The following is a 15,161-nucleotide window of genomic DNA, read 5'->3' as shown; positions in this document are numbered from 1 at the left end:
TCAGTAGTTCTTTATATCTCTCCATTTATTTTCACTGCTCTGCTTTAAAGTCACTCCTTCTGGTCCTGTCATTTTGGTCCCAGAGAATATTTCCTAAAGAAAGCACACATGTGTATTCCTCTTAAAATTTGTTAGAGAAATCCTGTTGTGAGAGGGGTGGGGAAGGAGACCAGGATCCGGAAAGGATGATTGAGTAAATTTTACCCCTGACTTTTCTACATAGCGCCCATCTTAAATATTCTCGAATAACCTGTGGGTTATTGTTCCCACAGATCTTCTTAAGTTATTGGGGAAAAAGCTCTGATTTTTTTTTTTCAAAATATTACCATACTTAAAGGCATACAAAATCCTTTATTGCCCAAGTACTGATCTGGCTCTAAGTCTTATTAACTAAAGAAAACTGCATCTTCTTTTCCTAAGGGTTAAGGATAAAATGAGATCACGATAGCACCACCTTATGTACAACCCACATTTGCTTTCTAACTTGGTGACTCTTCTGACTGTTTCAGATTCCACATTTGATGGGGTGACTGACAAACCCATCTTAGACTGCTGTGCCTGCGGAACTGCCAAGTACAGACTCACATTTTATGGGAATTGGTCTGAGAAGACACACCCAAAGGATTACCCTCGTGAGTACAGTGGCTACTCTGTGGTTTGAGGAAAAGAACATGGTCAAAGTTCTGTCTGGTTGTGGGGCACGCTAGCTACAGCATGTCAGATCTGCTCCCTAGTATCAGCTGGTTCATGAAATGCACATTCCAAGTACGTATATTCATCAAGACAGGCAGACATTATACGGGTATGCTTTCAGCTTCTTTGCATAGTGTTGTGCCTTTTTTTTTTTTTTTCTTGAGATGGAGTCTCACTCTGTTGCCGAGGCTGGAGTGCAGTGGCACAATCTCGGCTCACTGCAACATCTGCCTCCCAGGTTCAAACGATTCTCGTGCCTCAGCCTCCTGAGTAGCTGGGATTACAGATATGGACCACTGCGCCCAGCTAATTTTTGTATTTTTAGTAGAGATGGGGTTTCGCCATGTTGGCCAGGCTGGTCTTGAACACCTGACCTCAGGTGATCCACCCATCTTGGCCTCCCAAAATGCTGGAATTACAGGCATGAGCCACTGCGCCCAGCCCCAGCATTGTGCTTTCTTATCTGTGATTTTTAAAAATATTTCTGAAGTCATGCTGCTTATCTTCAGGTCAGGCATTTGGTAACCTCAATGCCCCTTGCCATGACCCTGTCCATGAATTCCGTGACAGACCTGCTGGAAATACCTGGCAAAAGGAACCTGCTCTTGACTCTACAGGTCAAGGTCAACAAATACTGTCCTATCATAGCTGTTGGTAATTAGTCAGCATGCCCTTTTTCTACTGACTTCAGATGCCACCTTGAAATCCCTTCACGAGGGACCAGGCACAGTGGCTCAAGCTTGTACTCCCAGTGCTTTGGGAGGCTGATATGGGAGGATCCTTTGAGGCTAGGAATTAGAGACCTGCCTAAGCAACATAGCAACATTTTAAAATTAACTGGGCATGGTGGCACATGCCTGTAGTCCTGTAGTCTTGCCTGTAGTCCTAGATACTGAGGAGGCTAAGACAGGAGGATCTTAAGCCCAGGAGTTCAAGGCTGCAGTGAGCCATGATCATCACGCCAGTACACTCCAGCCTGGGCAGCAGAGTGAGACTCTGACTCAAAAAAAAAAAAAAAAAAAGAATCTTTTCATAACATTGTTATCAAGATAGCCAAAACAAAGCCATGAGAATTGTCAGGAGACCCAAAGCTGACTAGTTTTTAAGTAGATCCTACTAATTCCACTTTATCATATAACTGTCTCAACAAATACCTAACATGTGCCAGGCACTGTGCTCAGCTCTAGAGTTATCATATGGAACAACAACAAAAAAAAGATGCACCCCATATTCTCAAGCCACTCAGCGGCTAGTGGAGAGACAGACACTAACCAAATAGTCATACAGAAAGATGTGAAGACTAAGAAAAGTGGACTTACTGTGAACCAAGCATTTCTAAATATGTTCTAGTGTTTAATCCTCAAAGTAATGTGTTTTTGTGGATATGTTTACTGGGGAACAGAGAGATGTCATTATTTGCCCACATTGAGATGTAAGTAATGGATCCAAATCCAAAGGGGTTTGTCAGGCTCCTAGGCCTGCCTTTTGTTTGGGTTGCATGTTGCCCATTCTCTCTGTGGGTGGCAGGATGTCCGTGTGTGGCACTGAGCCTGCTTTTTCTGTTCATTGTCTGTTTTGTTCTTGTGCATTTTGCTTTGGAGTTGCCACAGTTCAGGAAGAACAGTAGGAATGGGAGAGAGAGAGATTAAAAAGAGGGATTTGGCTCAGGTCCCAAAGGAAAGGGGGAGAAAAAGGCACATGATTGGGACTTAAGACTCAGACCAAATCAGAACCTCCATGATCCCCACACAGCCCACCCAGAGGGGACTCTGACATTTGTTGGCAGATCAAGAGCTCTATTGTTTAATGTTACCCACATGCAATCAAGGCTTGGGATCTTAGAAGCCTCTTTCTAGTTCATTCTTCTGACTCTGAGATTCAGCCTGATCTGCATCAGCTGTGTGGGAGACCTGTACGAAGAAACTTGGACTGTCTGCCTGGGGGAAGGAAAACACTTGGAACAAGCGGGATGGAAAAAATTTCCTCCAGCCTCTCTTATCCACTAACCAGAGGAAATAAAATGTTAGGGGCCCATTACTCATCTTTTGTGATCCTAAGAAGTTTCTTGACCTTTTCTATTCTGCCACTGTCATTTCCCAGAATTTAGGGAGGAGGTGAAAAAAAATTGTTTTTGGGTCTTTGGGCCAAAATCAAGTACAAATCTATACAGAATTTCTGTGGAGTTGAGAGTTTCTTAGTAATCATAGCAGACGTGTGTTCCAGATCTTCTAGGATTGTTCCATTTCTGGCATTATGTCTGATAGAAATTGTCTATCAGATTGTGTCCTAATTTTTGGTTGGGAAAATTTGGTCACTTGTACAGAATAACACTTAACATATCATACTGCAATTATTTTTTAAAAAATATTTCTTTCCCACTAGACTGAGAAGTCCTCCAGGACAAAAGTGATGCTGTGCTTATCTTTGATTCTTAGTGCCTGTTGCCTTCCCAAGCACTATGTACTGATTGCTGAACTCAGAGTGGCATTCATTATGAATGCTAGCAGATATCTAGCCTTCACCTAGTCGTGATGGGCAGTACTGAGGAGAGTGTGAGCCAAACCTTCCATGTAGGAAAAGGAGTGAACACTCAGTGAGACTGGAGCCATTTAAAAGGGCATGGGGGAGGATCTAATCAGGACCTTGAAAATTTAATGTTCTCAAAAGTTATTTCTATCAGACTTAAGTAATAGATGAATTTCCTTTTGCCACTGCAAAGGTGATGCTGTCTTGATAACCAATCTCTATCATCGTGCCTAGAGAAGCTTCCCACAACAGTGCAAATTGACAGTTGCCAAGCCCCCTGTCCTTTATTAGTCATCCAAAACGCTGCTTTCTCTACAGTGATCTTAGGACAGTGGTTCTCAAGCTTTTAAATCTGAGGACCCCTTTTACATGCTTAAAAAATCTTTGAGGATCCCAACATAAGTGGTTTATATGGGTTATAGCCATCAGTCTTCCATATATCAAAAATTAAAACTGAGAAATTTAAAAATATTATTTATTTTTAAAATAAACCTAGTAAATTAAAAATAATAAACTCATTACAGGTTAATATAAAGAACATATTTTGTGAAAATACCTGTATTGTTCAAAACAAAAGAAATGTGAAAAGAGGATCAATGTTTTAAGTTTTTGCAACTGTCTTTTCTTCTGGCTTAATAGAAGACACCTGGATTCCCATTTGCCTTTTTTTCTGCATTCAACTTAGATTGAAAGTAGATTCACATAGATTTTTAAAAATCTTTTTTTGGTTGAAGTATGTGAAGAAAATTCTGTCTCATATCACTATGTAATTGGAAAGGGGAAGAGTATTTGAATAACCTTTTCCGATAATTATAGATAATCTTTGATCCTACACCAGAACTCTGCAAATTGTTGTTTTTTAAAAGGTTAATTACAATGTGGAATATGAAACTGTATCAGTGAACTTGTACTCCTACAGTAAAAGTCATTGCTTTACCTTCTACTTTAAATGGATCTTTTACAAATGCATGGTTTTGTAACATCTTATGTTGATCATTTGGAAAATATTGGTTTACTGAGTTATGCAGATTGTCCAAGTGTTGACACAGTTTATTAAACAATATGAAAAGCCATATCCCTTAATATCACTACCAACCTCATCAGAAAAGTATTTAATATTGGAAAGCTATCAAGTTCATAATAATGAATACAAGTTTTCTAAAATTCTGGGTTTTGCTTGAAAGCTCAAATTTTATCACTGGCAACAAATACTGTCAGTTGTTTTCCTTGAAGTGACAGGCTCACTTTATTTTTTAGATAATGTAGGCCAAATTCCCAAGTCTGAATAACCATAATTTGTCTGTCATTTGTCCTTTCAAGTGAAAATGATGTTTTATGAACATAAAAAGTGGCTAGTCCAGCTCGCACCTCAAAGAGTCGCGTAAGTGCTTTTATTCAAGACAATCACAGTACTTCAGCATATAGCAGAAGTGCTTTTGCATAGTTCCCAATTAGTCACACAGAATAATAAAAAAGTGTGTACTCAAAGGCAGAGATCTAATGAAATTAATCATTTTTATTGTTTTTTCAAGGACATTCTTTTTTTTTTAACTTTAAGTTCTGGGATATGTGTACAGAATGTGCAGGTTTGTTACATAGGTATACATGTGCCATGGTGGTTTTGCTGCACCTATCAACCCATCATCTAGGTTTTAAGCCCCATGTGCGTTAGGTATTTGTTCTAATGCTCTCCCTCCCCTGGCTCCGCACCTCCAGACAGGCCCTGGTGTGTGATGTTTCCCTCCCTGTGTCCATGTGTTCTCATTGTTCAATTCCCACTTACAAGTGAGAACATGCTGTTTGGTTTTCTGTTCCTGTGTTAGTTTGCTTCGGATGATGATTTCCAACTTTATCCATACCCCTGCAAAGAACATGAACTCATTCTTTTTTATGGCTGCATAGTATTCCGTGGTGTATATGTGCCACATTTTCTTTATCCAGTCTATCATTGATGGGCATTTGGGTTGGTTCCAAGTCTTAGCTGTTGTAAACAGTGCTACAATAAACATATGTGTGCATGTGTATTTATAGTAGGATGATTTTTAATCCTTTGGGTATATACCCAGTAATGGGATCGCTAGGTCAAATGGTATTTCTGGTTCCAGACCCTTGAGGATTGCCACATTGTGTTCCACAATGGTTGAACTAATTTACATTCCTACCAACAGTGTAAAAGCATTCCTATTTCTCCATATCCTCTCCAGCGTCTGTTGTTTCCTCACTTTTTAATGATCGCCATTCTAACTGGCATGAGATGGTATCTCATTGTGGCTTTGATTTGCATTTCCCTAATGACCAGTGATGATGAGCTTTTTCATATGTTTGTTGGCCGCATAAATGTCTTCTTTTCAGAAATGTCTGTTCATATCCTTTGCCCACTTTTTGATGGGGTTGTTTATTTTTATCTTGTAAATTTGTTTAAGTTCCTTGTAGATTCTGGATATTAGCCATTTGTCAGATGGATAGATTGCAAAAAATGTTCTCCCATTCTGTAGGTTGCCTGTTCACTCTGATGCTAGTTTCTTTTGCTGTGCTGAAGCTCTTTAGTTTAGTAAGATCCCATTTGTCAATTTTGGCTTTTGTTGCCATTGCTTTTGGTGTTTTAGTCATGAAGTTTTGCCCATGCCTATGTTCTGGATGATATTGCCTAGATCTTCTTCTAGAGTTTTTATGCTTTTAGGTTTTACATTTAAGTCTTTAATCTATCTTGAGTTAATTTTTGTATAAGATATAAGGAAGGGGTCCAGTTTCTGTTTTATGCATATGGCTAGGCAGTTTTCCCAGCACCATTTATTAAATAGAGAATCCTTTCCCCATTGCTTTTGTCAGGTTTGTCAAAGATCAGATGACTGTAGATGTGTGGTATTATTTCTGAGGACTCTGTTCTGTTCCATTGGTCTATATATCTGTTTTGGTACCAGTACCATGCTGCTTTGGTTACTGTGGCCTTGTAGTATAGTTTGAAGTCAGGTAGCATGATGCCTCCAGCTTTGTTCTTTTTGCTTAGGATTGTCTTGCCTATACGGGCTCTTTTTTAGTTCCATATGAAATTTAAAGTAGTTTTTTCTAGTTTTGTGAAGAAACTTAGTGGTAGCTTGATGGGAATAACATTGAATCTATAAATTGCTTTGGGCAGTATGGCCATTTTCACAATATTAATTCTTCCTATCCATGAGCATGGAATCTTTTTCCATTTGTTTGTGTCCTCTCTTGTTTCCTTGAGCAGTGGTTTGTAGTTTTCCTCGAAGAGGTCCTTCATGTCCCTTGTAAGTTGTATTCCTAGGTATTTTATTCTTTTTGTAGCAATTGTGAATGGGAGTTCACTCATGATTTGGCTCTCTGCTTGCCTATTATTGGTGTATAGGAATGTTTGTGATTTTTGCACAATGATTTTGTATCCTGAGACTTTGCTGAAGTTGCTTATCAGCTTGAGATTCTGGGCTGAGATGATGGAGTTTTCTAAATATACAATCATGTCATCTGCAAACAGAGACAGTTTGACCTCCTCTCTTCCTATTTGAATACCCTTTATTTCTTTCTCTTGCCTGACTGACCTGGCCAGAACTTCCAATACTATGTTAAATAGGAGTGGTGAGAGAGGGCATCCTTGTCTTGTGCTGGTTTTCAAGGGAAATGCTTCCAGCTTTTGTCCATTCAATATGATATTGGTTATGGGTTTGTCTTAAATAGCTCTTATTATTTTGAGATATGTTCTATCAATACCTAGTTTATTGAGAGTTTTTAGCATGAAGGGCTATTGAATTTTACCAAAGGCTTTTTCTGCATCCTTGTCAGGGTCTGCTGCACTCTTCAGAGCCTGCGGGCAGGAATGTTTAAATCCGCTGAAGGTGGGCCCACAGCCACCCCTTCCCCAAGGTGATCTGTCTCCGGGAGAGGGGAGTTTTATCTATAAGCCCCTGACTGGGCCTGCCGCCTTTCTTTCAGAGATGCCCTGCCCTGTGAGGAGGAATTTAGAGAGGCAGTCTGGCCACAGTTGTTTTGCCATGCTGTGTTGAGTTCTGCCCAGTCTGAACTTCCCAGCCTCCTTAGCACTGTCAGGGGAAAACTGACTACTCAAGCCTCAGTAATAGTGGATGCCCCTCCCTGCACCAACCTCAATCATCCCAGGTCAACTTCAGACGGCTGTGCTGGCAGTAAGAATTTCCAGCCAGCAGTTCTTAGACTGCTGGGTTCCATGGGAGTGGGACCTGCTGGGCAAGACCACTTGGTTCACTGGCTTCAGCCCCATTTCCAGGGGAGTGAATGGTTCTGTCTTGCTGGAGTTCCAGGTGCCACTGGGGTATGGAAAAAAAAAAAAACCTGCAGCTAGCTTGGCGTCTGCCCAAAAGCCGCCCAGTTTTGTCATTAAAACCCAGGACACTGGTGGTGTAGGCACACGAGGTAATCCCTTGGTCTGCGGATTGCAATAACTATGGGAAAAGTGTAGTATCTGGGCCCGATAGCACAGTCCTTCACGGCTTCCCTTTGCTGGGGGAGGGAGGCGCCCAGCTGCTTGCACTTTCTGGGCAAGGCTGCACCCCACCTTGTTTCTGCTCATCCTCTGTGGGCTGTGTCCACTGCCTAACTAGTCCCAATGAGATGAACAGGATACCTCAGTTGGAAATGCAGAAATCACCCACCGTCTGCGTTGGTCTCACTGTGAGCTGCAGACCAGAGCTGTTCCTATTCGGCCATCTTGCCAATACCCTCCAAGGACATTCTTAAGTGAAACGGACCCCTTTTGTTTTTTACTGTTGGTATGTGGCAGTGAAAAATACATCAGCTACTAATATGGTTTGGGGCCATTGCCTTGATCCATGCTCAGTGACAGAGTTAATGTCAATACATTACAAAGGGAAGTAATGTCTTAGCATTATTATAAAAATAGTTTTCACCTTCTAGACTCCCTGAAAGGATCTCGGGGTTCCCAGGGGTCTGTGATCCATACTTTGAGAACCTCTGCAATAGATAAGATAGCAGCCTAAGGTGTCTGACTTTCAGTACTCTTTGGGTAACTTGCCCTTCGGAATCTATGTTGGACACTCTAGGAAGGATAGGACAACACCCAGTCTCTGCAGGTGGGCCACATCTGCAGAGGCTCTTCTTAACCATTATACAGAATGGTTTGTTCCAAGTGCTGTTTTTAGGCTTCTCTCCATCAGAGCACAGAGTTCTCTCTAGGAGGGGCTAGATGTGGTTAGATAAGAAGGGAGGCAGGGGAATTACCTAAATGACCTCTGGCATTCTGTATCTATTGTAATGCCATAGATCTCTGCTCGTCATCTGGAAATAGTGAAATCCTTTTAAAACACTTCTAATCTAGTAGTTCTAGAAATTCATTTTAACTTATAATGTAAGTTTTACCTCCTAATTTTATAAGTGAAAAATTCCTGAAGGACAAAGAAGTTAGACATAGCCAGAGAGTGTCCAAAACAAAATCAAAGCTTAGGTCTCCTGATTCCTTTTTGCCTTCCTCTCTAGGCTATCAGGAGACAATCAATCCTCTGTCTTCTGCAGGAAAATTAGTATCATATACACAAAGCATCTTTTAATAAGGCCCTGCTTTACTAACATGAAGTCAACTGGTACCAGATGTGGGGCCATACTGAACAGCTTTGCCCCACTCTACAAAAGCCTACATTGCAGAGATCCTAACTTAGAAGTCAGAAAGAGAAGGTCTGGCTGGATTCACTGAGCCTGAGTGGAGTTCATGGACCCTAAAGTGTCAGAAGAACTGCCAGCTCCTGCAATGTCTGTTCTAGGCACTGTGAGTCTGTAGCTCCCAACTGTAGCTCAGAAGCAGTTGCTTCACAGAAACAAGATGACTGGGCAGTGTTACCACATAAGGGTGTCCTGGAGGCTGGAGACATGCCCAGTCTTTGCCAAGGGATTGGGAGTTACCTAAAAGATGCTGAGTCTCTTTACTCTGTAGCTCTGAATACAGCTCTTGGGTTTTTGACAAGTGCTCCTATCCCATAGAGACCCTTTCATCACCCTTGACAATGTAAGCTGCATAGCTTCCCCCATTTTTGTTATGACATCGGTTTTAATGCTGCTTAACAGATATGCATTGATGAAAAGAACATTTTTTCCAGGAGCCAATTATGTTTTTCATTTGCCAATACATTGCCTAAAATATAAATACAGCAATTGGGAAATATACTCTATATAATCAAAGTTCATTTTACAGTGTAATTCAGCCATCTTTTCTATTGGGTCACTGGATTTAGGAAATTATTATTAAGTCCAATCACATGAAAAACCATCACTCTAACACTTAGCAACTACTTTTGTTTCTTCATATATTCGTCTATATACAGAGTATCTATATCACATTTGAACCCACTGTGTTCTACTTTTTGCATTTGATTTTGTCTTCATGCTCATTCTAGGCATTCATGCTCATTCAGCTTGTTCTAGGCAACTTATCTATTGTTTTATTGATCATTTAAGTAATGTCAGGTCTTTTGCTAACGTAGAAAGCACTGCAATAAAAAACTTTGTACTTAGGCCGGGCATGGTGGTCACGCCTATAATCCCAGCACTTTGGGAGGCCAAGGCAGGTGGATCACTTGAGGTCAGGAGTTTGAGACCAGCTTAGCCAACATGGTGAAACCCCATCTCTACTAAAAATACAAAAGCTCACTAGGCATGCTGGTGTGTGCCTGTAATTCCAACTACTCAGGAGGCTGAGGCACGAGAATCGCTTGAACCCAGGAGGCAGAGGTTGCAGTGAGCCAAGATTGTACCACTGCACTCTAGCCTGAGTGACAGAGTGAGATTCTATGTCAAAGAAAAAAAAAAAAAAAAAAAACCCACCACAACACTTTGTACTTAAAGTCTTCCTCAATCCTTCTCCTTTCTTTGGAATTATTTCCTTAAATAATTTCCCAAGATTAAAACTGCTGGATCAAAGGATATGGATTTTTCTTGTGGCCCTTGAGATGTCTTGCCAGATTCTTCTCCAAAACATTTGTATCAATTCAGTTTATTACCAGTGATGAATAAATGTGTCTGTTTCTCCTAGCCTCCTCAGCATTCAATTAAAATTTTCATTAAAATTTTATTTTTTAATTATTTATTCAAAATTACTCTTATTTTAAATTGGCATTGGTTTAATTACCAACACACTTGAATCTTTTTTCATGTTTATTGTCCTTTGCCTTTAAAACCACTAGGGTGTTGGCATGAATCAAGTCTGATTTTGCTCCTTGTCTCCCCAGGGAGTCAGTCATCGTCTGGCACATTGAAAGTTCTGAATAAATAGTGTGGAATGAATGGATGAATGAACGAGAAGCAGTTACAAAATGAGTAAGGAAGACAGTGGAGGGAGATGAGCAATGAAAAGCTGCTGAAGAGGTTAGGCCAGGAGAAAGATAAGGCCATATGTGGATGCTGGGTGGACAGCAGCTTGGATAGGGCCAGTGGTGTGTGGGAGGATGGTCTAGGAGGACATTGCAGTCGGTTAGCAGGCAATGGTGTGGCTTGGACTGCAGCAGTGAAAGTGGTAATGGAGAAAATTGGTATATTTGACATCTCTTTTAACAGTACATTCTGTCACGGACTGGATGCGGAGGAGTAAGAGAGAGAAGCATCATAGCTGACAAGCTGGGTTTCTGGCTTGGAAATGGAGGTGCTCTTTCTTTTGAAAATATTCCTCAATATTATTATCTTCCTCTTTTTACAAATGTCTTTGAAATCATTTCATCAAGCTCTGGAAAGGATCCTGTCAGAATTTTAAGTGGGATTGCACTAAATCTCAAAATTACCTTGAGAGGAATTGTTAACTTTATAATGTTTAGCTTGTCTAGTTTTTTCCCATTAATGAATAAAACCAAACCATGTCTTGAACAGTGATACCATATGGACCATAGCCCTTCTTTCTCAATCTAACTGCAGAAACAAAATTAATCATTATATTACAGTTCTCCAGAGAAACAGACCAGTAGGAGACAGATAAATGAGAGATTAGATAGACAGATAGATAGATAGATAAATTTTTTTTTTATGAGGAATTGGTTTGCATGATTATGGGGGCTGAGAAGTTCCACAATCTGCCATCTGCAAACCAGAGACCCAGGAGAGCCAGCGGTGTGGTTCTAGTTGAAGTCCAAAAGCCTGAGAACAAAGGGAGCCAATGGTGTAAATCCCAGTCCCAGGGCAGGAGAAGGCCAATGTTCCTGGTCAAGGAGGCAGGCAGGATGTAAAGCAATGGATTTCTTCTTCCTCTGCATATTGTTCTATTTGGCCCTTGATTGATTGGATGAGGTCCACACACACTGGAGAGGGAAGTCTCCTTTGTTGAGTTACCTGATTCAAATGTGAATCACATCTGGAAATCCTCACAGATGCACCCAGAAATAAATTGGGCACCCAATGGTGCAGTTGACACATAAAATGAACCACCACAAACATACAATGAACAATAATCCCACTGCTTCCTTCTTCTATCACTGTGAAATCCCTCCCAAAACTGAGAAGTCTGCCCATCAGAGCCTCCCAGCTGTGCCACTGCCAGTGCTATGATGGGACAGGAGACACTGCTGCTGCCACCAGGCTGAGTCACAAATACAGGATTTCACCAGGAAATAGAATTTGGCACCCAACACATGTGTTGTCATACACAGTTTCAATGAAAGAAAGGGCAAAAGAGAAAAGATTAAGTATCTTCTGTACCCTTTTTCTCTTGCCTTCCTTCTGCCTCTCTGGAAAGGAAGTCTTAGGACAACCATTCACCCGTGTATGGGTTGGGAGTGGAGAAGGAAAGTCCATGATCACATTTCCCAGTTAAACAAGGAAGGCTGAACACATAAATCTCTGTTGTTTCCCCAAATCCCACAAAGATAACACTATATGAATAAAGCAGATTCAGTCCCAGAGGATTTCTCTTACTTTTTCCAGTAGTTTTAGGTACTTTGCACAGGAGTGTTTTTTAGGGATTTCATTCTAACCCCCAGATCCACACTTTTCTCCTCTCCATCCTGCTTTGGGAGGGTGACCTCGAGGGATCTCATCAAGTGGCTTTCTCGCCCTCTGCATTCCAGCTGAATTTGGTCAGTGGGAAGCCAAGGACAGAGAAGAGTGAGGTCAGGGTCTCTACCTACCCACCCACTGCTTTCTGTCAGTGGAGGCTACAGATGGGCAGTCCTCTTCCAGCAGCTACAGCTTCTGCCCAGCCATCCTGTCTTCCAGCTTCAGCTCTCCCTCCTGGTTCCTGAAACTGCTTCTCCTCAGGTTTAGGGGTAGTCACAACTCCCTGGGAGCTTCACCTTTCCTTATTGTACTCCCTTGACTCTGCCAGGCCCTTATAACCTGTCCCTTCATCAGACTCACTTCTCTTGCTCCACTTGAGTATGCCGTCTGTTCCCTGTGGGACCAAGACTGGTATTGCCACTCTTTCAGAAATGATTCTTAGATTCTGTACATGTATTATTTTGATAAAATAAAAAGAAAAGCTAGCAAATACAGTAAAGTCAGCTATTGCTATAGGAGTTTATGTTGCTGTAGGATTTTAAAAAGGATTGTACATCCCCACTATACTGAGGCTGCCTTTGATCCACTCAGAATTGCCTTCCTCTCCCCCATCCCACTCAAATGCTGCCTCCTTCCATTGCTCACCTAGGACCTAAAAACACCCAAATGAGAATGTCTTTTCTCTGGGTCTGTGGCTAAACTCAGATGTCAATCTAGTTCCTATTCCCAAATCTTCTAACTCCTTCTCACTTTGCCAACACTAGGCTGTCATCTAACCCAAAACACATTCAAAGGAGCAATATTATAAAGTAGATTATTAGATAGAGGGTTTCTGAAATTTTGGCTAAGAGGACACCCTTTAATAATAGTGCATTTTCACAGATAATGTTTCCTGGTTTAAAAATATATTTACTTTACATAAAAACTGAGACTTGAACAAATTTTAATTTTTTCTAAATGATTTTTGTTTTCCCAAGAAGGCTTTGCAGTTTCATTCTTACGTATGCTTCATCAACTTAATTCCTAGGATTATTTTATGTTTTGGTTATTATGAATGAGATTTCCAGTTTTCATTATGCTTTCTACCAGGTTATAATTAGTGTACAAAAATGCGCTCATTATTCCCACTTATTGTACCTGTATGCTTTTTTCTAATAGTTTTACCTAATATTCCTTAGGCTATATAAGTAATCAATAGCTATTTGCCTGGCTGGGCATGGTGGTGCATGCCTGTAGTCCCAACTACTTGGGAGGCTGAGGCAGGAGAATGGCTTGAACCCATGGTTAAGGCCAATGAGCCATGATTGTACCACTGCCACTGCACTCCAGCCCAGGCAACAGAGTGAGACCTCATTTCTAAGAAGATAAATAAGCAAAATAAAAAATAAAAGTAATAATTTGCCTGTGAAACACAACATGTTTTTCTCTCTCTCTCTCTTTTTTTTTTCTGATTAGTCTTCCATGATTTCTGTGGTCTCCCACTTGTTCACTGACAATGTACAGTGTTGACTCTTGGCTTCCAGGATGTTTAAGGATGTTAAATATAGATGTACACTTTTAATTTTTTTAATGGATGTTGGATTTTTCTAATGCCATTTCAGCACTTATTGACATGAACAAATAATTGTTACTATTCAATCTCTTTTTGTGGAGTATTATAATTACTAGTTTTCAATTTGCTAGACTGTTCTTCCATTCTGTGATGAGCCTAATTTAATCGTGTTTTTTTTTTTCTTTCTTTAGTATGCATGCATAATTATAAACTATATAATTCTCACCTTAGTCTCATAGGATGAATATTATCCTCCTGATTTATGGAAGAGAAATTTGGGTCTCAGAGAGGCTAGAGTTGGCCCAGCTCATAGAGCAAATCTGTGGTCGAGTTGGTGTGTGATACGAGAGGCAGAGAGAGAGAGGAGTGGGAAGAGAGAGACAGAAAAGGAGGGGAAGACAGACAGAGGGAGAGAGAAAGAGAGGGAACTGGAGAATGATGCACTGGCTGTGCCACAGGTTTCCGCTATGAGATGGATCTGGCTTTGAATCTGGGTGCATCTGACCCTAGAGTCCTTTCTACCATGCCTCTCCTTTAAAGTGGTAATCCATTAGTATTGTCATTAAATTCTTCAGATCTACATGCAAGCGTGAAAGTAGTACACAATTTCTGATTTTTAAATCAACTCTTTATCTGACTTCAGTCTCAAGACCATGCTAGCTTTGAGGACGAAATTGGTCAGTTCCTACCTACCAGTTTCTATTCATAATTGAGACTTTAAAAGAACTATCCACACACACTGAATACTTTCCCCTATCCTCATCCCCAAATCATCATCCAATTTCTTCATCAGTTATTGGTGTATTCAGGCTCTTTCTTTTATTTTTTTATTTTTATTTTTTATTATACTTTCGGGGTACATGTGCACAACGTGCAGGTTTGTTACATGTGTATACAAGTGCCATGTTGGTGTGCTGCACCCATTAACTCATCATTTACATTAAGTATGTCTCCTAATGCTATCCCTCCCTGCTCCCCCCACCCCATGACAGGCGTTGGTGTGTGATGTTCCCCACCCTGTGTCCAAGTGTTCTCATTGTTCAATTCCCACCTGTGAGTGAGAACATGCAGTGTTTGGCTTTTTGTCCTTGTGACAGTTTTCTGAGAATGATGGTTTCCAGCTTCATCGATGTCCCTACAAAGGACATGAACTCATCCTTTTTTATGGCTGCATAGTATTCCATGGTGTATATGTGCCACATGTTCTTAATCCAGTCTGTCATTGATAGACATTTGGGTCGGTTCCAAGTCTTTGCTATTGTGAATAGTGCTGCAATAAACATATGTGTGTATGTGTCTTTATAGCAGCATGATTTAGAATCCTTTGGGTATATACCCAGTAATGGGATGGCTGGGTCAAACGGTATTTCTAGTTCTAGATACTTGAGGAATCACCACACTGTCTTCCACAATGGTT

General features: G+C 40.8%; 1 protein-coding gene across 1 annotated transcript in view; it reads left to right on the top strand.

The window, feature by feature from the left end:
- Positions 1 to 15,161, top strand: part of SPON1 (spondin 1, extracellular matrix protein) — a 313,956-nt gene that overhangs the window by 127,062 nt on the left and 171,733 nt on the right. The window contains exon 5 of the mRNA XM_011954285.1: positions 510 to 632. Coding sequence (XP_011809675.1) covers positions 510 to 632 — 123 coding nt within the window. The remainder of the gene's footprint in view (positions 1 to 509; positions 633 to 15,161) is intronic.

Source organism: Colobus angolensis, unplaced genomic scaffold (assembly GCF_000951035.1).
Source record: "Colobus angolensis palliatus isolate OR3802 unplaced genomic scaffold, Cang.pa_1.0 Scaffold380, whole genome shotgun sequence".
Taxonomy (NCBI): domain Eukaryota; kingdom Metazoa; phylum Chordata; class Mammalia; order Primates; family Cercopithecidae; genus Colobus; species Colobus angolensis.
Note: the sequence above shows the minus strand (reverse complement) of the source record. Positions and strands in the feature narration are given on the sequence as shown.